Source organism: Balaenoptera musculus, chromosome 10 (genome assembly GCF_009873245.2).
Source record: "Balaenoptera musculus isolate JJ_BM4_2016_0621 chromosome 10, mBalMus1.pri.v3, whole genome shotgun sequence".
Classification (NCBI taxonomy): domain Eukaryota; kingdom Metazoa; phylum Chordata; class Mammalia; order Artiodactyla; family Balaenopteridae; genus Balaenoptera; species Balaenoptera musculus.
Window position 1 is genome coordinate 57317087 of NC_045794.1, and position 27662 is coordinate 57344748.

Here is a 27662-nt window from a genome sequence, read left to right on the forward strand (position 1 = left end):
CCTGTCTCTCCTTGCCCATAGGGAATGGCTAATACATGCAGGGCACACTTCTCACACCCACCTCTGGCCTGATCTACAACTGGGCTTGTGCACAAGAACACAGTATATCTCTGTGGATGTGGTACGCAGGGATGCCTGGCTGAGGGCGTGCACAGGTGCTGAAATCCAGCTGATGTTCCAATACAGAGTCCTGTGCATTCCCGGTGGAACCATGTGCCTGGAACCCCCTTTTTCTAGAACACAAAAAGCCTAGAGTCTAGCAGCAGTTCTCTATCTCTCCAGGCTCTGCTCACCCACCCTGGGCCCCATTCCTTCAATGTTGTACACTCTGCAAAGTCACAGCAGGAGGCTGGAATTAGATACATTAATTTCTGCTACTTGATTATTTAGCTTTTGTGGCACCACCCCCTCTTACCTCCTCATGACACATGCACAAAAGTGCCATCAGTGGTGGGAAACTAAGGCGTTTAGAAGTCCATGGGACAGATATTGTGGGTGAAGGACAAGATTTATCTCGATCAGTGGTTCTGGAATTTAAAAGTACACCTCTGTGTGACTTGGAGGGCTTGTTAAAACACTGATTGCTGGGCCTTACAGCCAGAGTTTCTGATTCAGTTGGTCTAGGGTAGGGCCCAAGTGGTTGCATTTCTAACAAGTTCTGAATCTGGGTCCATACTTTGAGAACCACTGAGCTAGATATTTCCTGACTCATATGTAGACAAGCTTCTTGTTCCACCAACTTTGTCCTTGTAAAGACACATACTGCCACATAATACTGTGATGGTAACAATAATAACAGTAGTAGCTAATGTTAATTAAACACTATTTTTCCAGGCAGTACTGTAGGCACTTGATACATGTTGATTCATTTAATTCACGTCCAGGATGAGAGAAGGAGAGTTTTGAAGCCACGTACCAGCTCAGGTTCTCAACCTTCCAAACTGGCATAAGACGATGTGAGGAAAGAGAAGGAAAAGGAAAAAGGTAGAGAAAATGCTGCTCCAAAGAGAGTCAACTTAGCACAACTTTGCAGTAGCATTGATGAGTGATGCTGGATTCCAAATCATGTCCTTTTGGCATTTACCTTCATTAATAAGAGCTCTGTGCAAGAGAATAAGGTGACTAGATGTGCAGGGTGTGTGTGTGTGTGTGTGTGTGTGTGTGTGTGTGTATGTGTACTCTCCTCCTTGCTCTGCTATTCTTTAATCATTTGACCTCGGGTGAGTCCTTGCCTCTTTAAGTTTAAACTAGGCATCTACAAAATAATAATAATAATAATAATAAATTAATAAATACTATGGTAGATTGTTTAATGACCACAGATTCCTCCCACCCAATATGTATGCCCCTTTTCAATGTGACTTTGCAGCTCTTCCCATCAAGAAGCGGGGTCTGTTTCTCCACATTATGAATCTGGCCTGGCTCGTGATTCCGTTGACTGGTAGAATGTGGCAGAAGTAATGTGTGGTTACAGAGCCTAGGTCTCAATAGGCTTGTAGCTTCCATGTTTCCTCCCTTGCAAAGCTTTCTGAAACCATCACGTAAAGAAGCTGGTATAGTCGAGTGGAGGATGAGAGGCCAGGTGGAGAACCAAGCCTGCAGCCACCATCGACTGCTCGCCATGCAAGAGAGGCTATTGTGAAACTTCTAGCTCGACGCTGAATGCACCTGCAAGAGTGAGCCCAGGTGAAACCAGCAGAGGAACCCCTCGCTCCCTGCCCCAACCAACAAAACCGTGAGAAAAATAAGCTGTCATTGTTTTAAACTACTAAGTTTTGGGGTAGTTTGTTACACAGTGATGGAAAATACATACAAGTACCCACCTCCCAGAGTATATGTAGGTGCTTAGCATAGTTGCTGGCACACAAATTTTAGCTATTATTTTTATCCCCTAGATTCTCTTCTTTGCAAATGGTGTATAGCATCTCTTCATGTTTCCTTCCTCATAACTCAAAAGAAATCTTGATGGAAGGGAAGACACAAATGCATTCCACTTTCTCATTGAAAGTGTTTTGTGATATCCCACCCTCCATTCCCAATCCTATGTTCCAATCCTAACTCATCCTTTGCTTGTGCATCGAGAACACTGTGGTCACTTCATCACTGTGAGTTAGTAGTAATGACATTGCCTTTCCAAGCAGAAGGTCTTAGTATTTCAGTTCTTATTCTTTCTTCTCTCGATTTCTCTTTCAGGTCAAGTGTGCTAAATTTTACGTAGTGGCTACATATGTATGGGGACAAAAGGAATGACAGATAATCTAATAGTGTCAGTGATTAAAATAACAAGTAGGAACTAGTGTCTGTTTCTGGATGAAGACTGCATTTGAAAACATGTGTTTGAAATGTTCATTGATATATATTCAATATCTGTATGTGTGAGAATTATTACAGGGCTCTTACACTGTCTAAGTCTTTTATTCAGTCTTAACAGATTGCTGATCCTATACAATGAATTTGATGACATTGTGCTCTCTATGTACTTCTGTAACACCATCTTTATTATTTATTTTTCACATCCCCCACAATGTCTGGCAGATAGTAGGTGCTCAATAAACAAGCATGGAATGTGTGATTGGATTGAAGTGATAAAATTCCCAAGTTTCTTAAAAAATACTAATTTTAGGTGAAAGTTGAAATCACTTCTAACTTTCCATCCTGTCCCATCTCAGCTCTTCCACATCCCTCCCTCCCCACTCTCCCACCTCTTCTTGGTTTAACTCCTGTACTCCGTGAAGCTCAGTTCAGATATTCCCTCCTCCAGAAGACATTAACCTACTGCACACCTACTAAAACCTCCACACTAGTCAGGAACCTCTCTTTTGTATTCCACACAAGCCCGTGTAATCTCCATCTCCCTCAACACCTCAGCAGATGGTGAGTTCCTTCAGGGCAACAACTTGTCATTCATCTTTGTGTCCCAGTAAAAAATAGCAATAACAGCTATTCCTTCTTAAGTGCTTACTAAGGATCAGGTACTGCGGTAAGCACTTTACAGGCATTGTCTCTCCTGGTCCTCACTACAGCCCTAAGAGGTGGAGGTTCATTTTATAGATGAGGAAACTGAGACTCGGTCACCAGCTAGTAAGAGGCAGTCAGACCTTTGACCTCAAAGCCTGAGTTCTTAACCACTCTGTTCTGACACTAGTTAAGTTCTCAGGAAATATTTGTTGAATGCATGAACATTTTCCAAAGACACGAGACAGTCATCATTGCTTCCTTCTCCTTTTTCTTTTACACTTTTTTTTTCCTTTTGGTGGTGGGGGCAGTTGAAGGGTGATTAAGAGATGAAATGGGGGAAATTAGAAAGGAGAAAAAGGAACTGGATAATTAGCCCCTGAATAAAACTATATATATATATATATATATATATAGAGAGAGAGAGAGAGAGAGAGAGAGAGAGAGTATTAGATAATAGAAACATATTAAACACTAGATACACACAAACTTCGAACACTTAGGCAATATAAAAAACATGGTTACTCAGCATGACCATCACACCTTGGCAGTAGATGGACATTGGCAGTAGATGTGTCATTTGCTACCCAAGTGGTCAACAATTCCACCCACTTCTATATCACTCCAATCAACTCAATACCCTAGCACTCCATCCCATTCTCCCCATTCCATTTCACTCCCCTCTGCTTAATTTCACTCGACTCCATTCCATTCCATTTCACTCTCCAGTTCCACTCCATTTTGCTCCATTCCACTCTACACCTTTCTTTCCCTTTCCTTTCTACACACCTTTAGTAAGCATTAAGCATTATGTTCAGGTGCTGGAGCTACAAAGTTGAATAAATACAGTCCCCACCCTCCAAAAGCTCACATTCAGATTTTTCCTATCATCACCGATAACAGACCACTCCAACTCATGGCCCAACTACAGTAATCAATCCAAAATCCTCCCAAACCAGGAGCTAGCTGATAAAGAAAATAACTGACACACAAAGATTTTCTTTACACAATTCCAAGCGATTAAGTTGAACAATTTTATTCCTCTCTAATACTCTCCTAGGTGTTGAGGTAGAGTACCTTTCAACATTACTTTTAAAGGACAGGGATTTTACCTCCCAAGTGACCCATTTTTATTTTTCAAAGTATTTAACTACAGCAGTTTATAACAGACTGTTATAAAGTAAATGCTCCCACTGAATCAAATGATGATCTAGCAGGGTTGCCTCACCTAAGGCATGAGAGTCATGGAAAACTGCGGTTTTAGAAACTGCCTTTGGAAAGAGCATAGCTTTTATACATTCAGCTTCTGAGGACATAGTTAAGGTTTTGCCTGAGCTTCAAGAAAAAAAATGGAACACGAGATCTTTGGCTGCAGAGTCATTCTGGTGCTCCATCTGGGAGCTCATATAAACTTTAGAGTGAACTTCACTTTAGAAAAATACTAAAAATCAAAGACCAAAAAACCCTACAGAGTAGTTGCCACAGCCCAAGGCTGCAAACCCAGCTCTGGGGCTGGACCACGTGGGCTCTGTAACACGGTGCTGGGTCGGCCCCGGGACTGCCATGCCTGCAACAGAGCTCTAGAGCTGGCTGTCCTTGACTCATCCCAGTGAGCCTGGCCATGTCTGGGAGCTTTCTGTGTCTTTGTTTCACAATGGTCCGACTTGGGCAAAGATGGGGAAATATTCTTTTTGCTAAAAGACAATGCTTTAAGTTTTGATGCCAGAGAAATTCTGAGATGAAAGGAAAGTTTCACCACTGTTTGGATTGAATCTTTTTGGATTAATCTAATATGTGTGAACTAATTGCATTTAGAAATACAGTCATTTCTCTGATCTCACTTTGCAACTGATCTAGAAGATCCTCACTAACAAAAATTATGCTCCACTTATCTATGATCATCTACAAGCAGAGATTTTTAAGCGTGACCCTACTATCTTTACAAAACTCTCTACCTTCTCACCATGTCTGATCTCTGGAATTCTGCAGTGAGAACCACTCAGAGTAGGGACTGCTGAGGGTAGGCAAGATAGAACTCTCACCAGAGTACTCAGCATGTAACAATTTTTGTATTAGTCAGGATGGGTTAGGTCATGCTGAGGTAATGGTTAACTCCAAAAACCAATATGGCATAAAATAATAAAGGTTTATTTGTCCACATGTCCCTCCTAGCTTGCCTGGTACTCTTCAGGCTGATAACGTATCAGGCATCTAGAGCTTTGTTGGATACTGTGGTAGGGAAATGTATATGGTGAATTGCACACTGACTCTTAAAGACTTCTGTCTAGAAGTGAAATCTATCACTTCCATTAACATTTATTGGCCAAAGCCTGTTACATGACCATACCTAACTTCAAGGGGAAGGAGAAGGTGCAATCCTACCGGGTGCTGGGACAAAGAATGGGAATATCTGTAAACTGTCTTAAAGTTATCACAGTTTAAAATGGAAAGTAACATCTTTTCTGTTATCTTTTATATTTTAGTGAACTGAAAAGCAACTGAAATGTTACTTAAAAGTTGAGGAACAGTGGTTTTCCATGCTCTACTTTATTGAGCAGAGACCATAAGATCTCACCTAACTGTGAGAACATAAATGATCCTACTATTGATGATACATTTATGAAGTGATGATGCTATTGATTCACTCCTGAAATAAAACTTAAAAATCTCTTAAAGATTAGCTTTTGAAAACTATGATTGTGGATTAAATGATTAACTAAATATTAGCAAACTATGTTTTAAAAATAAATGACTTTTCATCTTAAATATAAAAAAAAAAAAAAGACAATGCTTTAGTGTTCAGGCAGATATGTTTCTATTGTAGTTTTTATTCAGCACGTTTCTTATTTGACACAGTTTTTGTTTTGTACTAGTATCTGTCTCTGTCTCTATGGGTATATCTGTATGTATACTGATAAAAATTAGTACGTATATACTGATATCACTACGTGTGTACTGGTATGTATCAGTACATATATATATATACATATATAGGCACACACACACATCAGTACAGAAAAAATAGATATAAATATTTAAGCTCAGCTATAAAAATACTTTTATAAACTGATGTTAGAATGCAGTTTTAGCAGAGGCAAAATGAACAAGTGCTCCACAAAGAAGTGTTCAACTTCAAAAGCAGGTGGAGAATCTCTCACTGATATCGGTGGTTGAAAGGGCTCAGGACTCGGAGATTTAGGGATAGCACAGTGACAGTTCATGATGGCTTCCTTAAGTAAAAGCTCTCCTGCTCCTTTTTCCTGTCTTCCCTTCCCACTTTCCAAGCCCAGCCAGATCTGAAACCATGATGATCAAGCTAGGAGAGGTGGGTAAAGAGCTGAGTGAGAAGTGAGAGAATTTGAACATATTCCCTTTCCCTTATTTCAAGACCAAACTTGGTGGGGTGATGGGAGAGGAGAAGCTAATATTTCAATTGAATTCGGAGTTTGGGTTATTTCCTGAAATGGATACTTTTGCCAATGGGTTGAGAGTGAGTGTTGAATTTTAAAGTGATATAAAGAGTGTCCAGAAAAGTCATGAGGCCTTCTGAACTTCTATTCAGAGGCAAGGCAAGAACTAGGTTGAGGGGAAGATATATGGTACTGGCTCTATTTGTTTTGTGATCCATAATGAGGCATGTGTTCACTAGTCGGGAGTCATGTGCAATACTCATTTCCGCACAATGCGAAAGAAACCAGAGCACTAAAATGCGTAAGTCATATGCACAGTGTTGGGCTTTTACTCTCTTTAAATTATTTGGGTTGCCTATTAGGAAACAGCTAAATATTGCCAAATGAAACCTTAGCTTTTAAAATTTCTTTTAATTACACTGTTACTGTCTAAAATGATAGCCTAAAACCCTGAGTGGAAAGCAAAACCGAAGAGATGAACACCTGAAATGGAAGCACTATGTGAACAGACTCTGTGGCTGTGTCATTGCTGCTTCTCAGCCATTTATCTATCCTCTTGTGGATGCTGATGTGAAATTGCTTATCCTCCTCCAAGTTCACAAATCCATTAGAGTGATTGCTGAATCTTCCATTGCTTTGTGACTCTGTCCCCTCCCTTATAAGCATAAACGATTGTGAAATATATCCAGAGGGACCTGCAAGGGACTGATTTCAATTTCTATTTCCTGGTTTTAGGTTATCGTAAGCCTATGAACCCTGACGTCGGTTCAGAAATGTGACCAACCTACAGGAGTGCAGTTATAATTATCTTCAGCTTATAAAGGTGTAGTAATTTTAATTCTATCCCAAAGATTTTCTCATTACACAAAATGCATTCATGTACAATTAGCACCCAGGACACAGAGTGCCTGATCTCCCACTTGAGTAGCAGTATTTCCAGCAAAGCAAATCTTTTCAACCAATGGGCTTTCTGAGACCTTACCAAACCACACTCCAGCCCCTCCCCTCTCCCCTTACCTCTTCAGTGGTGCTGGAGAAGGGTTGAGTAGTCCAGGGAACCCAAGATGTATTTCCAGCCATCTGCAGATTGGGGTGCTGCCTCTGGCTGCTGTTTTGGCTGTAGTTCTCTGTAGTACTTCTGGTGAAGGTCTCTGTGGTATTGCTAATAAGGTGTCCCAGGCTATATGGAAGTGCATTAAAAGTAGTGGGGATTTGGGGAGGAGTTGTGTTTCTAGTGCTCCTTACAGAGACTTCCGCTCCCAGGCCAGCTGAGGTAAAGAAAGGACAGTTGCTAAAATTACCCTCATGTTTTAGGGATTCTTCACATAAAAGCAATTTTACTTAGAAAAAGACCGCTTTAACAATGGGCACGTAGATAATAAGCTTCAGTTATATGAAAAATAGAAGATACTTTGAGTGTGACCATACTCATTTGTCCTATCCATTTCACCCATCTATCAATTTTATCCATCTATCAATTTTACAGGGTGCAGGGAGAGTTGTGGAAACTGTGCTATCAGGGCTATAACTGTGCTATAAGCATACAAAGAGGCTCAAAATGGAAACGGTATTTTTTAACATTTAGCAAGATGTAAATATCAGCTGTTCTCTTAAATGTAAATAAAATAATCATTACCATTAAGCATCTTTTCCTTGAGCTGTGGAGGGTTGTGCAGAGTACCCTGTATACAGTGTTGCCAAATTTTAGCAAATAAAAATAGGTGATGCCCAGTTAAATTAGAATTTCACATGAATAACCAGTAATTCAGTATATTTAATACATCCCCAATATACAACATTACATTATATTATGTTGTATATTAGGAATATGCTTATACAAAAAAATTGTCATTTATCTGAAATTCAAATGTAACTGAATGTTGTATATTTTATCTGGCAACCCTACCTGCACATCTACCAGATCTAGGCTTTGATAAATGTTTAGACATTCTCCCTAGTTTCTGTTTGTTTTTATCTTCTTGAATCCTGTGCCACTATCACTGCCATTGTGCCTGGCAGACCAGATTCATTTATCCCTGGGGTGTCTTCTACAGGACAAACCCAACTGTACTATTAGCAATATGCCTTTACAACAAACTCCAAGAAGCAGTCTTAATTCTGCAGTCTTAATTGAGTTAGGTGTTAGAATGTCCTTCTACATAGATATTGATCTATTGTTGGGATGTAAAAATTTATGTATGTGAAGATTAGTATTTTGGTCATTTTGAGCTTTGGCCAATGCCAATCCCCTGAGTTGACAGGGGATTTCAATTTTAGCTGTGACAATTTTAGCTCTCAGACCCTCAAAAAAAAAAAAAAAAAGATTTAATGATGAGGTGAGGACAGAGACAAGCTTCCAGATACCTAGCATGTAATTATGTGTCTTAGCATGTCAACCTATGATTACTCTTCTTTACTAAGGAGCAGTTGGTAAGTTCTCATCCTGAGAACTATTTTTTTTTTCAGTCAGCTTACAGAATTAATTCAATGGATGAAACAAGACCTCCCCCAAATTAGGTAAATGATCAAAACACTCTTGAAATTTCTTCTGCAAATAACATAGCTTATCTCCATTGCATGTAGCTTTGTAATATCTTATGGAAAAATTTTTACTCTTCTGTAATTGTCTTTAATTAACCTTCTAAATGTATTTTTAAAACCCTGCAAACCAAACAAGTCCATTTTCCATTTTAGGCCACCACCTTTTTTCCAAAGAAAGAACCTACAGGATATTCAGGTCTGGTACCCCTTCACTTTGTGCCTATGTTTTTAACTTGTGCTATTTAAGAAGCAGGAAGGAAACTTTAGTCTTAACATTTGATTTCCAAATTTTGTGAATTTCAAAGCAGTGATGTGCAAACTTTGCTAGGCATCACATCACCTTTGGGGCTTGTTAGACAACTGGAACCTAACCGCCCTACCACCCTCCACCCCCGAAATTGTGATTTAGTAGATCTGGTGTGGGAACCAGCACCTGCATTTCTAATAAGTTTCTCAGGTGTAATATACATCCAAGTATATAATTTTATCCATATATACAATATGAGGCAAAGCTGAATTCTAATCATTTCTTATGTGGACATTGAAGGATTATAAAGTAGATGGGAGGAAAGAAAATCCATCATAGAAATATATAAGGTGATGAAAATAAGTTCATCTTTCCATTGCCTGAACTCTTTGTTGAAATGGGTGCTATGAAATTATACTAAAAAGAGTAGATCTTTGGATGTTTTGGGTTCTATAATTCTTCTGATGTTCTTTGAAAAGGTATATACATTTTACAGTTCATGAAAGAACAAGATATATTTTGACAAATGCAAGGAAAAGTTCTTACACAATGGAACAATATGTTGAAGCTATTTTTAAAAAGCTTTATTGTACCATTGCCACTACATTGTTTCCACATTATACACAATTCCTCTTAGAACACAATTCAAAATAAGGCGGACCGTCCTGGGTCCAATCTCAGAAGTTTTAGCACTTAATGTGTAAAAATTAAGTTCAGCACTGATAGCTCACCAATAAGATGATTTGCAATGACTGCATAATATAAAGCCCATATTTCAAATACATTTCTTAAAAAAGCAATATGTATTTTAGTTTATTAATTCATCTATGATTGTCTCAGAAAAAATCAATAATAGAAATGGAATTTTTGCATAATGATAATAAAGACAATACACAATTTGTTAGTTTCCCTCTTTTAAATGATACAAAAAACTTTCGAGCATATTGAAAGAAATAACTTGAATAAAACTCATTTTGGAGATAGAACATTTTAACTATATTGATACTTTCCATTCTGTAGGAAGATGCCAAATGTAATGTGCCCTTTAAAAGTGGGAAAATAATCTGGAAAAGAGGTAACAAATGAAACAGAAGATACCTTAGAAGAATGATGATTTGTATATATATATCTATACATAAATATTTAAATTTAATATATAAAATATTTTAAATAAGATTGGGATAGAATAAAGATAAAGTGAAAGGTCTGGGAATTATAATAGTCTAAATAATTATTAGAAATGGTAAAATGAATAATTAACATTTCAGAAAATGTAGTCAATGAAATAAAGGATACATTAAAAAATACACATGCCTAAAATTTGAAAAAGTGAGTAAGGAAGTGAAAAGTTGTTGAAAAGAGTACCAAAGATGGAGAATTTACAAACAATGGGAGACACAACAAATGAGAAGGCATAATCAGAGGTTAAATTTTTTTTTTTACAGCCCTTAAAAAAGATGCAAAATTAGAAAAAAGTAAAATTAATAAATGGAAATTGATACCAGGACATAGCATAGTAAAACATCAAAGCACAGCATAGTAAAAAAATTAGGTTAAAAAAATAAATGAAAACTTAGCCAATCAAAGAAATACTTTTCAAAAGCCAATTACTACTCAACTACTGTACTATGGGTTGCCTTATGAAGATGAGCCTCATTTATCCTAATGCCCCATGTTTTCTTTTGGGAAGGTACAAACACACACATTGGAAAAGGATGAGATGGTGGGATAGAAGGATGGAGGGGGAAAAATGGCTTATAAGTTCATGGCTCCCACGCTGTGGGAGAGACATGCTGAGCCAGAGGCTACTTAAACAGGGTCAGGGCAAGGGCAGATGGAAAGTGGATGAATAACTTGGTGTGTCCAGGGCTGGCTCATCCATTAAGCACATTGGAACATTGCCTAGGGCCCATGATTTTAGGGCCCATGAAATGATTTAATTTCTTTAAAAATAATTTTTCAAAAAGAACTTTCAGGGTCAAAGAAAATGTTAAAAATTTTTTTTCACACATCATGAAAGAATGAGAATGTTAGGACACAAGAAAATCTATTAACTTATTTTATTTTATTTTTCCCAGTGGAGAAAGGGACCCACAAAGATATAAGAGCACATATGAAAGTCATTTGTGGCCCTGGGTGTGCCCTGATAAGTTCATTGATGTGTCACAGGTTGAAAATCGTTGGGGGGACTCTGGATGCTGTGTTAGATATTTTTTAATGATCGTATAAAGCATATATTAATAATCATGACCAGATGATTTTCAATGATCATGTAAATAAATGGTTAATTGCAAGGCCCATGTTGTTATAATGATGCTAGGAGAAAAACTCTAAAATGGCTGTGACAGCCAATTTGGTCAAAGTAGAGTCTATACAAAAGATACTTTCAGTTTTGTTTTGTTCATTTCCCATCAAGCTCTCTGTATTTACAAGCACTCCTACCAATCCCTAAAGGAAATAAGCTACTAAAACCCTGTCTCCCAAGAGCATACATGATTGTTTACCTATTACAATGCTTATGCAGTTTATTCCCTCACCTGTATGAATACAATTAAACAATTACTTTAACCAACAGGCATATCAAGCCAGCCAACAATATGATTTACTTCAGCAGTGAAATCTCTTTTAGGGATTTTACTAACTCAGCCATATCAGGGATATTGGAAATATGTCTGCAAAAATTTGCCTGTCCTCAGATAAATATGAGAGCTAAATGAATGAATCTGTAGTAGATGCTGAATAAATGTTGACTGGTTGGCTGACATATACAATGTTTCTCTTCATACAATATGAAACATCTTAGTGAAAGTAACAATTTTAGACAATCATCCAGGTGTTTATACTTGTAGGGAGACTTGGCATTCCTTGGAATAGGTATCCAAAGGATAGATGGAATTTTGTACTCTTCATCCAGAAGACGTAGAACTACCTGAGCATAGTCTAACTGCCAATAGATTTGTGCTGGTGCTGTGGAAACTCTTTTCAAGTTTAGAATGCTTTTATTTCCCTCTCCTAAGGCTTATTTGCTTAGATATGCTTGCAGATCAGTAATATCCTTTGAGTAGATTTCTCTGTTACCCATATAAAAGAGGGGGCCAATGAATGAGTTATTTTCCAGATCATGTAGGTCCATAAAACTTCAATGATTCGGCCACTGTAACCTTTGTTGTCTGCTTGTGGTGTCAAGACTATTTCCTGTTGGAATAGATGCAACTGTAACTTTTGATTTAAAAATTCTTCTTAACTTGGGAAGAAGAGAAAAGCAATAGTCATGACTTCAATAGTGGCATAAAGTAGTCCTTAGCTTTCCTTTATTGTTCCCAATAATTCTGATATTCAGCACCTTTTAGAAGTTGAAACATTTACTAATTTAGACAGCATTTATTGACCAAGGGAACCAAGATTACCTTTAAAGGAGATGAAGTTTTCTAAGTTATGATCCCTGTTAACAGGTTTATAGCACAGTAATTTAGTTTTTCTAACTCTTTTCCTTTTGCATCTCCTGTATATACAAAAGACTTGGTCATGGAAAAATGATTTTTTCAGTTGAATTTCTAGTGAACTTTCCTAGAAATGTACAAGTACCCCCCAAACTGTAGACCGATATAATTTTTGCTTTAGCTTATAAGGTTTTTGCTATGCAGGAAGCCCTTTACTTAGGAGTGCTATGTTTTAAGAGCTTGTAAATTAGAGATTTGGGCCTCAGAATGCATTTTTACTCCTGAAGTAATAATAATCCTTAAAAAAGTCGAATGTGTGATTATATAAAATTGCTATACTGTTGAACAAAACACAATTTGGTTTTTCCTTATTGCATTATTGACGACTGCCTTGTGTGAATTTATAGAGACTGAGAAATTATACACAAAATATTTCTAAAAGTCATACTCTTAATACAGTGACTCCAAGGATGTAGCTATATAACACCAAAATATAGGGAGGAAAAATTAGAATCTGTCAATCACTTGTTTTATTGACACATTGCTAAAGGTACGGTGGTTTCCAGATAACTGGATATCTGGCAACTGATTGACAAAAGAATATATGGGGAGAATGAAATTTTGTAATTTTTAGCCAGATATGTTGGCATTTTGGAGGCAATGCTTTTTATTATTACTTTTACTATTCAGAATAATAGCTATAAGGCTCTAATTTTTAAAAAATTGATCTTAAAAGTTTGATTTTTTAAAAAAGAGTCTGTCTACCAGGTACACTTTTTTTTTTTTTTTTTGTCCAGAATGAAGATATGTAGTATATTCTTTAAGGGTAAACTTGAAATTCAGAGGGAATGGCAAAAATCTCAAACCATCTTTTCTTTAATTTGGTATTCTACTATGTACTGGTGATCCTAGTTCTACACAATCTATATATTCTTTTTAATTAGATTCCCACTAATTAGGTCCCATTAAATTCTATTTGTCCATTAAAAGTTTGTTTTAAGGGGTTTTATTTATTTATTTTTTAAGTCTTTATTGAATTTGTTACAATATTGCTTCTGTTTTATGTTTTGGTTTTTTGGCTGTGAGGCATGTGGGATCTTAGCTCCCCAATCAGGGATCGAACCTGCACCCCTTGCATTGGAAGGCGAAGTCTCAACCACTGGACCACCAGGGAAGTCCCAAGGGGTTTTAAAGAAATATAAATTATATGAAAAATTTAAAAGACAGGTCAATTTTACATTCTTCTCCTAATAAAAAATCATTGCAGTAGCGTTGATTATTTGAGGAAATCTGACCCTAGTATAGGTCCTTCTCTCAAAAACCTTCACATTAACTTTTGAATTGAATTTTAACCCACTTTGGAAGCCTATTCAATTCACCCTCCCTGTATAGAGGAACTCGAGTAAAGGAGAGGTAGAAGAAGAAAAAAGGTGTCTTATTGAGAATGAAGCACAGCTAAATTATGACAAGATCCAGTGGGCACTCAAAGGATTGTTTAAAAAGTATGCAATTTAAGAATTATCTTTTAATTAAAAAAAAAAAAGAAACCCACAGTTGCTTAATGTGACACACTGGCAAGAATATATTTTGGAGGAAGGGGTATTTTTTTTTTCTACTTACACTCTATTGTAATTAACTATTTACTTATTTGCCTTCCCCATTATCCTAAGAAGCAAGACATATTTAGTGATTCTCAACTTTGGCTGCACATTAGAATCACCTTGGAAGCATTTAAAAATTATAATGCCTGAGTTAGTTGGCCTAGAGGATGAAGCCTGGATATTAATTCTATTTCAAAGGTCCCATTGGGATTCTGATGTGAAGCTTGGGTTGAGAATCACTGGTGTAGAGTACTTCAGTTACTAGTACAAGCTCTGGCACCTAGTAGGTAATAGAGAAATATTACTTAGATACTTGAATGGCATCATGAATATTTCCTCTATGAAACAAATATGAAATGTATAGTTCAGATTTTGACTTTCACAGGTATGTTTTTACTGAAGAACCTAATTTAAAAAATCACATCCTATGGATTAACAACATGCATATTTGTGCTGCTTAAGAGTATAGTATTTAGTTATCAACTCTTTAAGAAAGGACATTCGGAATCATTCATCACAAACATCTGCATGCAATTTAATTTTTCATAATGGATTCTCTAGAAAATCAGTGAGTGTTCATGCTATGGGTCAACCAATATCATTCTGTGTGGATCGAGAAGAAAAATGTGTCTGTTAGTTTATAACTGTGTTAAGGCAAAAGTATACCTTGTACCTATGCATATTCAAATATAAGATTTTTTTGAACTAGAATTGTACAAATTTTAGCTCTGCTTTTTCTAGAAGTCCATTTTTTTTCCAACACACATTATCAGGCATTTTTGGATATGGCATGTTCAGTGGTTAACTGTAATTGGTATATTGTATCTACTTTACTTTTGAAGTGAAGTCCATCATTGGGACTGTATGAAGTCCATCACTGTATGAAGGTCAAAGGAGATAGTTTTTCCATGAATTACCTTCTATCTTAAATAACCCATATCTACTGAATCCATATATGCTTTTAAAAAGTTCTAATGAAAGAATATTCTTCTAAATAAGGTTTGATTAGGATTTGGGGAGGAATCTCACTTCTTGTGTATAACCATGCACCTTACAACTGAAATATTTACAATATTTCTATGTTGTTTAGGACAGGCCTAGTTAGATGAACTACAGGAAAGGAATTGTATGAATTGGTGCTATATGCTGTATACTCTCTGATGAAGTTGAATTTTCTAATTAACTTTATACATTTTTTTAAATCTTACTCTCATTTCAGAAATTTTATAAGAACAGGGACTCTTCTTGTATTGTAGAAGAGCCCATGCATTTAGTTGGCACCTAATTAGATGTTTGTCTAATTTTTGAAGTGAATGAGTGACAGAAAACTGTTCAAAGATCAGTGTGGTGAAAAAACTCATATAAGCCTCAAAAATCAACACCTAATAAAAAGATTTAAAGGTACAGTGGATGTTGATCCCCAGATGAGGTTGTGAATCAAAATTATTTGGGGAACTTTTTAAAAAATATCAAGTATCATGCCCAAATATAGATTTCTTGGAATCAAATCTTGGAGATGATCATAGAGGAAGAAATGATGGCAATGATTCCCTCTACTCCTCCTCCCCACCAGATGATTCTGGATGTAGCCAATTGGGCAAGAGTCTGTGTAAGCATTTGGGAAGTACTATAAAATGGAACATGTACTGGTCGAGGAATCAAGAAACTTGGGTTCTAATCATACCTCTGCCACTTAATTATCTGGGACAATTCCCTTAACCTTGACAAATTTTAATCTTAATGAACGGCTTCATTTCTAGAGAATTCCTCCAGTGATTTATACCTAATATGTAATAATTCTTTTATCCTTCATGACTTCCTAAAGCAAACCTCTAATAGAGGAGTAAATAAGCAGTAAGATGATTCAATAAAATAGAAAATTAAGCCACATCCACAAATAAAAATTCCTAGTCTAGGACTGAACTGTATGTTGTACCAGAAATTTATGCACGTGTATACAAGTTTTTATATGTGTCCATCATCTAGGTTATATCCATCAATGATCAACAAATTAGAAAACTCTGTGGCTGCACATTGGTTCTTACCGTTTCAAAATATGTTATCTCCAAAAAATATCTACCCTTAAACATTAGTACAAGAGATTGGCAAAAGCATAATTTATTATCTTCCCAGTCTTAGCAAGCACCATTATGATGTTGTAATAGTTCCTCATAATCAGAGAATAGAAGTGTCTAAATCAGCAAAAATATTAATTTCCTGATCATTGGCTTTAGTCATTGCATATACATATGTACATAGAGCTACATACCCACATTTAGTAGTACTTAACCAAAGTGCTTAATGTCTGGAACAAAAGAGAAGCTTGAGAAATATTTGTTGAATTAACAAAAGAAGCAAGAAAGAAAGGAAGGAAGAATGAGAGATAGACAGAAAAAGTTGGGCTTATTTTAATGAAGATAATGAAGTTTTCCAAGTCAGTGGGTACCACGTGATCCATTTCCGTTAGCTTATGAATCTTCCATAGGAATTTTGTTGGGGCATGTGGACTTCCCTTGAATGTGAAAAAACAAGACATTTAGCAGAAAAACTTTCAGAATCAATTCTGAAAGGAAGAGCTCACCTTTTTTAGAGCAGAGGCTTTCATTGACTGGTTTTCCCTCTTCGTTGACATCTATTTTCATCCAGCTGTGGAGGTACTTCCTGCCCTTCTTGACCACTACCCTGAAGCCTTGTTTCTTGAGAAAGAGAGAAGCATTTTCCACCTCAAGGAACCCTTCCTTCTCATAGCAAGTCCATCGAGGTGCCCGGGAGCAGGGGGCAAAGATGGCGGATCGGGAAGGGCCACCAGAAGAATCAGAGATGCCCAGGCACAGAGCAGATTTAACATGAAGGAGCTTTCTATCCTCAGTCCACATCCACTGCTGGTTCTGGCTGGTCCCATTGCACAAGTCCATGACCACTCTCTCATTTTTGAAAAGGCACTGTTGTTTCTGGACATGGACAATCTGAAACCCCTCTGGAAAATGAGAAGCTCATCAAGTACTACGTAGCAAATCATAAGGCCCACCAGAAAACAAAACAACTCACCCACAAATCAACCACAAATCAGGTTTACTTATCTTTTGCAATTGCTATCATTTCAAGTGACTATTCCCAGATTCAACACGTGTGATTTAAAAATCCCAAAGCAGACAATGTCAAAATGTCACACTTAGCTCCCTTTCTTTTCCTTTCACATGGCTTAGGGAAGAAAATACACCCCCACTGAAATAATGAAAGGAAGCTTGGAAAAGAAACAAAACCATCCAAAGAGTATGGTGCGATATTTTAGCCCAAATAATTAAATATGTTAAAGTTATAAAAAACCCAGTTCCCGTTTTAACCATTTCACTCCTTCCACCTCACCTCCATCCCCCACTTTTTTTTGGAAAAAGCACCCCTTTTTCCAAACCTTAAATTACTATTGCAATAAGTGTTAGTATACAAATGGACTAGTTTGAATACAATTTTTAAAAATTGGATATATTTATCCACAAATAAAACAAAATTTCCCATTCTTCTTAGCACACCCTCCTAGCTAATAGCAACCAATGAAAGTATTGATTATCACAAATTAAATTTTTTATAATCCTAGGGAGAAGCATTTCTCTATTTTGTGACAATATCTACAGTCTTCCTTCAAAGGCGAATAGATTTTAAAAATCACCTATTCTCCATGTAAGAAAACTAAATACCCAATTGTTAAACATCAGGATTAAAAAATGAGATATTCAGGCTCAAAAACCATTTTCAAGGTGCTTTTACTTAATTTTCTCAGCTCGCCCATGAAAATATTCAGAGGTTCCAAATAACAACTTCCAAATAAAACACACCACAGTTCCCCAACCCCCTTTAATTATATTTCTTATACTTTCTTTCTTTAACACAAAGGAAACAAAACTATAGCCTGACAGGGGAAAAAGCATGAAGATGCCACAGCCTGTTACATAATGATACATTCTCCCCCCTCAGGGTTGCTTTACTCTCTGCTGTAAAGATGCCATTTCAGGAGCTGCCTGAGGCATTTGGAAGACACAAGAGAAGGCCATTTATTTTCTTTTGGAGAGAAATCTCAACGGTGTGGGCATGGCAGGCTCCTTTTATTCCTCCTCCTTTGGCTAAACTGCCATGGAGACCCAGCTCCATTTCCGCCTTGTTTCAGACACTTTTCAAAGGACAGAGACTCCACTTCTGGCTGTTGGAGAAATGCCTCAGGAAACTGAGGCAGACCCACTCACCTGAGTTCCCGAAGATGAAGCAGGTAAGAATCGCCACGTAAAATTCAGCCTCCATTTTCCACTTAACGACTGTTCATGCTTCGCTTGGAGGAAAAAAAAAATCTCCCAGATAAGAGAAGCAAAGACTAGGAAGGAAATGTGCCTTCATGGTGGGGGGAAAAGTCAGTGACGAGCACTTCCTCCTATTGAATTGTTTGGGGGAAGTTTTACACCAGTTGTCCTTTTCTGTTTCCTTAGAAAGAAGGGATTATGATTGCCTCTCTTTTTTTATGCAGAAAAAATTCCAGCCTTCAGGAGCAGAATAAAACTTGTAAGTTTTCTTCTACCATCCCTGTGGCACATGACTACTTAAACTCAAGAGGGAAGAAAGGAATTGTAATCTTAGGTAACTGAATGTTCCTACAACATTACATATCTTCAGGTGATGTGATTCTGCTGAACAAACAGAAATCGTGTAATTTATGAGAGTCTATGACAAGTGATACAAAGACATAAACATGTACTGTTTGTATAATGATAGCTGGGAGCCTATCGAGGAAAACCACATAATGATGGCACTTCTAGATCATTATCTCTCAAGTGATGACAATACTACAGTTTGAAATAGTCATCTCCAGTGGGGAGAGGCAGACTAAAATTAAACCCATCCCACTATCGACTTCAGGCTTTCCCCAAAAGATAATGGTCTCTCTTCAAATAGGAAAAAAAAAGTACATGCCTTACTCAACATTTAGTATTAAGAGTAGTTTATTGGCAGTAGGAAACAAAGTCAACATAGCTGCATTAAAAATTCATATTTGAGCAGAACATCTAGTGTTTGCTGAGTGTAGTTTTTTTTTTAAGCTTTATTTGTCTCTTGAGGATTAAATCCTTTCAGAGATTTAAGGATATCCATGGCAGCATCCTTTTAAAGAACCTCTGGAAATGGGACAGGTTACATCATTCCCAAAGGCATCTGCCTTTTGCTGGGAGAGAGATTTCAGGTAGACAGCATATTCAAAAATTCTTTTTTAGTAAAAGAGAGACAAGTATTTAAAATTCTTAACACATCATAGTTGCTACAAATTTGTTTTTACCTTTGAAAGTAAAATGACTCACAATGTAGAAATACAGTGGGTAGAATTCTGGAGCAGAAACCACCTCTATGCCCAATAGTAGAGAGTAAATACATATATACCCAATGACAATCATTGTGCTCTGTAATTGATTGGTACGAGGTACTGATAAATACACATTTAATAGGTAATATTTTCAAGACACATTTCCATATAAAATAGTTACTGCTTCTGATTTTTTTTTTCAAAAACAAGGACTTATTTGTTAAAAATCCATTTTCAATCACAACTTTAGCGGCAAGATTCTGGTAACTGAGAAAGGAATTAACACTTAAAACAGGAACAGTTTAACAGCTGACAGTCCATTCACAAGACAGATTTTTTGCAAACATAAAAGCATCTAAACACACAATAATAATTTCTTCAGCAGCTCTTCAAGTTGTCATCTGATGACATAAATTTCATACATATATTCTGTGTGGCAGATAGTCAATACAGACAAAACAAAATCCTCCTTAGCTGTGTGAGAAATCAATCATACCTCCATCAGCAAAGGACCTTCAGAATAATTTAGGGGAAGCTTACAAATGCATTCATATACACAAGAGGCTGGCAATCTTGAATACGTTGCCATCTTCCACAATCCACGCCCCAGCTTAGCTTCACAGCTTCTCTTTTCTTCCACTGCAGGAAGCTCCTTCCAGAAGCCTCAAGTGGGTAATTGACTAATCACCCCTAGAGAACGATGGTCTGGTAAGTCTTCAGAGAATCACTGGACAGTTTCTGCTGCAAGCCTGCTCTCGTACAGGCACAGAGCATGATGCAGAAATTCATACTGCTCACTGGTTTGGACCATTCCACCCCTGCAAGGAAGAGATAATATAATAATTTATTGCTAACCTCCCACAGTCTCAAGTAACTCAGCGACCACACCCAAACGCAGGTGTTAGGCTAAAGACACACAGAACAGTTGGCCTGGTGATTCTTTTGTTATCCCTCTTACCTACGTCCAGATGACCCAACTGGTGAATTTAATATGCTAATGTATACAAAGGGATTAACACAGTGCCTAGTACACAGTAGGCATTTGATTAATTTTACCAACATATTGTCACTGGAGAGGCAGTACAGCGTCATGGTTAGGTACTTGGACTTCGGAACCAGACTCAGTTCAGATCCCTCCTATGCCAATTCTTAGTTGTGTGATCTTGGCCAAGTTCCTTAAAACCCTTTGTGTCTCAGTTTCTTCCTCTGTTAAAGTGGGAGAATAACAGCACCTATTTCATAGGATTGTTTTGAGGGTTAAATAAATTCATGTATCTGGAGTGTTAGTATTACTTCTCGGGTGCCTTATCGTTCATTTTATACGGATTTATGCACTTGGATTAAAATTGATTGATGTAGGTTTACTAAACAAAACGCAACTGTGAAATGTTGCTCTTTCTACAAATAAAAAAAACTACCTTGGAATGGTCTATTTGAGTATGTTATGTGGAAGCAACCTTTGGGGGTGGTGTGCCGAGTATCTAAACACAATAGCAGATACTATGTATAAAACAGACAAGTAATGAGAACATACTGTATAGCACAGGGAACTCTACTTAATACACTGTGGTGACCTAAATGGGAAGGAAATCCAAAAAAAAGAGGGGATATATGTATGTGTATAGCTGATTCACTTTGCTGTACAGTAGAAACTAACACAACATTGCAAAGCAACTATATCCCAATAAAAATTAATTAAAAAACCCCACAATAGCAGGTGGGTCCTTATATGAGTTGGAAAGAGAATTGGCTCTTGCTTTTTTCCCTTTGTCATTTTCATTATCATCCCTAGAGTACCTTATGTTTTAGATTAGTAGAAGGTATCTGACTTCATGAGAAGTAATGATGCTTCTCGTTATACTTTTATACATAAAATAGCTATATGGCATTTTGTTTTTTTGATAATGGTTCTTTTACGTGGCAAAGCTACTGATAGCTGTGTAAATGTTACATATTTTTTCTGCTCACTGAATAACTACATCCCTATTAGTAACTATTTGAAGTCTTCTAATCTTCATAACTCTACAACCAATGCTACAACCAATTTTAAACTTATGTTTTAGCTAGTTCTTCCTAGTGGCTGTTGTTACCATTCAAAATAATTATTTTGAGGCCTTTGAGCACTTCAACTTAAAAAACGAAATATACTGCCTCACTGTAGTGTGATTTCTAGTTAATGGTAATAACTAAAACTGGGCTTGTACCTATGTTTACTTGCCCACCTCTATAAATACAAGCTTACAAGATACTAAAGCAGTAAGAGTTCACCCTTTTAAACTAAGCAGTGATATTAAGTTAGTAACACTTCACCCTTCAAAACGACACTAAACTGGTCGACATAATGCCCAAATGATGTATTTGGCAAGAAATGAAAAAAGGTAAATATACGTTTTTTGGTGACTGCAACTTATTAGCAGAAATATTTCATCGGTCCTCTTCCCTAGAACTGCACATTTTGTTGTACTGAAGGCAACTTTCTGGCCAAAGTGTTCCTTGATCCTAAGTTGACAACAGGAATGGCCAGCTGAGGATGTGGTGACTTTTCCTCTTCTTAGCTGATGACATCTGGGCACACCTAAAAACAGCAGGTGTCCGGAATATGCTGGCTTTGACTGTGAAGCTTGGGAGATCCAGCCATGGTAAATATTGAGGCAGCTCCAGGGAGCTGAGAGGTGCCTCCCTTCCTCTGGCATCAGCACAGCTCATTAGTCCCCCTCCTTGAGCTGCAGATGGTATGTGGAGCCTTATATGTGCTCTATCTCACGGACTCTGGTCTGTGAACTTCCTCCCACCATTTACTTCACACGGAGGCAAGATTTTCCCCTGATTGTATGTTCTGGTGAACATTGGTATTTACATGTCCAACGGGTGAATGAATGAAGGCACAGTCTAGGTTTTAATTACCATTTTACCCCAGATAGGTTAGCAGTGTATTTTAATGCTTGGAGGATACTTACTATGACATTCTGTTAACTAAGTCAATGTTGTTTCTGCCAGCGAAGTTGGAGAAGATGGGGAAATGAACTCATTAGTTGTAGGCTAGCAAAATTCTTGTGGGTCTCAAGGCTTAAGGAAGGTATATGAAAAGTTAGGTTGCTTCCCACTTGTTTTGAAAAATAAAAGGGAGAGCATTGACATCAGAGGCATCCTCTGAGATCACGTATTCCAACTGCCAACAAAATGTTGTCTTTCCAAAAGGGAGCAGTCTACATGGTAGATGGTCAGCTAGTTTCTGCTGGAGTGCTCAGCCTTTGCCAAGGTTGGCAGGGAAACTTCTGAAGACATCAGAATGAATCTGCCCCGCTCTAACTGTCACCCGCCCCATTGGTCCAACTGAAATAACCCCAAAAAACCTTAAGGCTCCTCTTATAGTCACACAATAGCTCTCTAAATGCTGGAAAACAACCATCAAAGTCCCGTAATCTTTTCTTCTCTAGACTAAACATCCTGTGGTCACTCAATATTTCTATGCAGGCTGGTTTCCCTGTCACTCACCAATCTAGTCTCCCCTTTCTACAGCCTGTTTTTATCAAATATGACCTTCTTAGAGTGTTGTGTCTACTCCCAATGAGATCCAGTCAGTGGGAATATTTTCCCCCTTGAACTCCACGCTATAGATCAATGAGTTTGCATCTACAGGTGCACTGGATGGAAAGATCCCACAGTGCCTACCTAGTGCCTGGTGCTTTGCAAGCATTTTAGGATAGTAAGTGAAGCTTTGGGTTAATGAAAAAGTCCACAGGATTTTTTTGAATATGAAAATTACAGCTCTCTTCCATCCTGTACTTATGCTATTGAGTTTTTTCAAACTAAATGCAGAACTTTTTGTTTATTCCTATTAACTTCAACTTGTTGGTTTCAGCACAAAGTTCTTATTTACTGATATCACTATTTCTATCATTCACTATATTAGCCTCTTTTCTCACTCCCAGATTGGTGTCTCCCAGATAGTTAACAACATGCCTTATGTCTTTTTATCTGTCATTTATAAGGTAGTAGAGAAAGACAGGGCTCAGATAGGGTCTTTATTATAAGTAATTTGATATCGTGTGATATACTGTCTAATCCCATTCCAAAATTATGTCTAACTAGGTTTTAGATCCTTTAAGAGCAGGCATGATGTTATAGTCTTTGCATATTTGCAAAAGTGAAAAGCACTTACTAGTCCTAAGTAAACACCTGTCAAGTAAGTTACCCAGGCCATGCTGTCTCATGTTATATGAAAACATATAAACTCCAGACTAAAAGAAGGCAAGGGACATCCCAGAATGCATTAACTGGAGGCTGACTCAAAATCAGGAACTCATTACACTCATCTTTTAAAATATTACATTTCCAATTGCATATATTGGTATGTAGAATTCTCTGTTGATCTTTGTAAGAACTTGAATTCTAGGATTACCCTGCAGATTTTATTCTGTTATGGGACAAATACAGTCTTCTTTAGGCTGGCCATAGTGAAAAATACTCAAGAAGCTAATATAGTGCCTATATACAAAATACATTTATGGAATAAATAAACAATGCGAGATTAATCATGAACCCTCAAGAGAGCCCTGTACTGATTCAGCCCCCAGGAGAGCTCTGACTTGGACTGCAGGTAGCTTTCAGGTCAGACAGGGCTCCATGGACTTGCTGAGGTCTGGATCTATATCACTGATGTAAAGTTCCTAAGCAAGCTGGTCTTCGAAGGTAAGAAGCAGGGATGCTCTTTTTATTACTTTAAAAGGTAATTACTTTACTTTATCCAACTCCCTTTTAAAGAGCGGGCACTAAATAATCTTTGACCTCCAACAGATCATAGTTTAAACTTGACCAAAGTTAAGATTTTGAAAGATTTCCATGGTGATCAAGATGATGCTTCAGTGGAGAAAAGTTGTCATCAGTCAGGCAGCACACGGACATCACCACCATTACCTAGTACATCGTATTAAAGCATTATCTCTCATTGGAGAATCCTCTTTGGGCACAAATCTTTTCCCAGGGGGTATAATGCATTAAGCTACAATATCTACTGCCAAACAGGAGTCAGATTATCAACAAAGGGTGAGGTCATGTAAAAGCAGGGCAAGGCAACCCAGTTAGCTGTGAGAGTCACTGTGAGTTTGAAAAGGCACTTGGAATGCCAAAGCATCACGTTCATTACCAGTAGGGACCAAAGTGTGTTAAGAGGTTAAAAGGCACCATACATTGTTGTCAAGACAAATCCTGTCACTACCACTTACTAGCTGCTTTACCCTTATTACATAATCTTTGCAGTGCTGTTCTCTCATCTGCAAAATGATGAGGTAATCAAATAACAGTACCTGCCTCATAGCACGGTTGTGAACTATAAATGGGACAGTCCATTTAAACTGTTTATTAGCACATAGGTCAGAGGACCTTGTAGAACTAACAGCACACCTGGCAGAGGATAGCTCTGCCATATTGCTCAGGTTGGGCAAGCCAAGATGGAAAGATCCCAATATGTTTCTAAATATTAACCAGCCTAGAAGTCACCTACAGTGGAGGTAGATGACCTAGTGGCAAGAAGGGGACTTGGAGTCTGACAGATTCAAGTTTGAATCCTTGCTTTTGAACCTATCAGCTATAGGATTTTGAACAAATCATTTGTTCCTCCCAGCTGGGTTTTCCTGACCTATAAAATGACATTAAAGACAAACCTCATCAAGATTGTGAGGATTAAATGAGTCAGAGCCTATCAATGTCTAGCCAAAGGCTATTCACAGAATTCCCAGGAGCCTGGGGTTCTACAGTGGTGCCTGAGTGGAGAAGGAGCGTGGGCCTTTAGGACTGGCTTCTAATCACAGTTTTGACCAGGGCAGCAGTTCTCCTTTTTACTGTTTTTCTTTTTCTTTCCCTCTTTCTTTCTTCCTTTGTTCCTTCCTTCCTTTCTTTCTTCCTTCCTTTCTTTCTTTCTTTCTTTCTTTCTTTCTTTCTTTCTTTCTTTCTTTCTTTCTTTCTTTCTTTCTTTCTTTCTTTCTTTCTTTCTTTCTCTTTCTTTCTTTCTTTCTTTCCTTCCTTTCCTTCTTTCTTTTATTAATTATTGTTAATTGTTTTCCATATTGGTGTTTTGTAGAAGATTTTGTCTTCCCAATGTTTTGTTTCCTGTTGTTCACTAAAAAAATGTTTAAAAACCACTGGCCTGTCAAACGGTGTTTACCTAATAAAGTTTCACATTTTGCAAGGTTTAAATGAGATAATCCATAAAATGCTTAGCACAGTGGCATTTAGAGTACTAAATAAATGCCACGTGTTCTATTTCTTATTCTGTTGGTAAATGCTTAGTTAACACAAGCCCTTAGGGTGATCATGCATCTGGTTTGCTTGGGACAGTCCTGATTTACTCCTGTTGTCCTGGTGTAATTATTAATAAAGCCCCATTTCACTCTCAGAAGTGCCTAGGTTTGGATGACATATTATTTGTTCACCCTAATTCTGCCCCATTTCATGCTTTGGAAGAAAGTCACTTCTTTTACTGCAAAAATGGTGTTGGGTGCAAGGCTCTGATTTCTTTGTGGCCACAGAATATGAGCAGTGTGTATGGCCAGGCCAGAGAGGATTCAGATATACTGCCCTTCCAGAAATGTCAGATAGTACATGTCACATTAGCCCCATCAAACAAAAAAATCAGTGTCTTCTCGGACTCTATGCAGAAAATCACATAGCTTTGTCAGCTGAGGGTAAACTCAGGTTAGAAGAGAAAAAACTATATATTTTTTAACCTTTGCTACTGTGAGGGTGTGTTGAAAAAAACCCCTCCAGATGCCCAGGAGAGAGATTTGGTTTTTAACATGTTAAAATTGTGACCTTTTGTGACTATTAACTCACACATACAAAGAGCAACAAGCCTTTCCTGCTGCACCGCCCAGAGCGTATCCGGTCTAATCAGTAGACAGAAGAAATGCTGCAGCGGTGACTCACTTCTGGGCTAACAATGGAACTTACGCTCCTTGGCTTTTTATTATTTTTGAATCTGGAATTCTTTTGGTAAAGTTTGGTACAGTAAATTTAGAACAAAAGGTGTGGATGTTAATGTGCCTCACGGGTAAAGCTCTGATAGCTTGGGCATGAGTCAAACAAGGCTAATGTCTGGGGCTGAACTTGGGGTGTCTCAGACAGACATCTTCCCTGTGTCTATATACCATGTCATTTCAAGGACGAAGAACTTAAACGTTTTGTTTCTGACCAGGTGTTTTGAATATAGATACTTTTTTTTCCACAAAGTATTTGTAGGGCATAAAAGCGAACACAAGTCAATGATAATTCAATGATAACTCAATGCACTAGCATATCTTGAGTTCCATTTTGTTTTTCCTGAAAACTAGCCAATTTTCTTCTGAACACCCAGGTTAACACTCAATTGACTCCTAGCTGAGAAGAAGGAAAAGGTCGTCCTGACAACCACTTGGAAGATTCGGTTGGCATTATCTGTTTTACGATAGGACGTCTTGTTATGGTCTCAAGAACTGTGATGCCAAGTAAATCCAAACCAATTTCTAAGCTTTACCTTCAAGTGTTCTGAAAATAAGTAAACCAAAATGTTCAATCCCTGATCTTCAAATGAGATTGTTGAAATTCACTAATTAAGGGGAATCTCTGGGATTAGTTGGGATTGCAGAAGGATATGGCTACATGTAAGACAAAGGTTGGTAAAAATTATACCAAGAGGTGGAAATTTTAGCTTTGGAATTATTTTAACCTAGTTTTGGAAACAAAGAATATGCTAGGGACACATATTAGCCTAGGAAACTGGTGGCATATGTATTCCTCTTCTTAGGTTGTTATAGTTAAAAAAAAATCGTCAAACTAAAGTGATTAATCAAAACTTAAACAATGATATGACGCACACTGGAAGCATTTTTCTATCCTGTCTGGGAAGCCACAAGTAAGGTCTTTGGATGTCATTCCAATTTAAGGCCTCCAAGGTAAGGATGTACAAAGACAACTGCAGATTTCACTACTGACTCTCAAAAGGGTGGATTAGACAGATTGTTTCCTGTTTCTGGGGAAGGAAAAAAAAGAGGGAAAGAGGAGGGAAAAAAAGGCTTCAGGATCACAAATTATTTTATGTGTTTCACTTCCCAAATTCTGTTTTCAAGTTCTTCCAGAGTTCAGAGGTGTCGAGTG

At 37.5% G+C, this 27662-nt stretch overlaps 2 protein-coding genes across 3 annotated transcripts in view; both read right to left on the minus strand.

Moving 5' to 3' along the window:
• Positions 1-18517, minus strand: part of PTPRB (protein tyrosine phosphatase receptor type B) — a 113394-nt gene extending 94877 nt beyond the window's left edge. For both annotated transcript variants that reach the window (XR_005021510.1, XM_036865996.1), the window contains exons 1-3: positions 18433-18517; positions 16776-17171; positions 7383-7633 (exon numbers count right to left, since the gene is read on the minus strand). Coding sequence is in view for 1 of the 2 variants with exons in the window: in XM_036865996.1 (XP_036721891.1) it covers positions 7383-7633; positions 16776-17171; positions 18433-18487 (702 nt within the window). In the remaining variant the exon portion in view is untranslated. The remainder of the gene's footprint in view (positions 1-7382; positions 7634-16775; positions 17172-18432) is intronic.
• A 666-nt stretch (positions 18518-19183) lies between these two features.
• The window catches only part of PTPRR (protein tyrosine phosphatase receptor type R), a 380848-nt gene continuing 372369 nt past the window's right edge, over positions 19184-27662 (minus strand). The window contains exon 23 of the mRNA XM_036867331.1: positions 19184-20350. Within this exon, the coding sequence (XP_036723226.1) occupies positions 20257-20350 (94 nt within the window). The 3' untranslated portion in view covers positions 19184-20256. The remainder of the gene's footprint in view (positions 20351-27662) is intronic.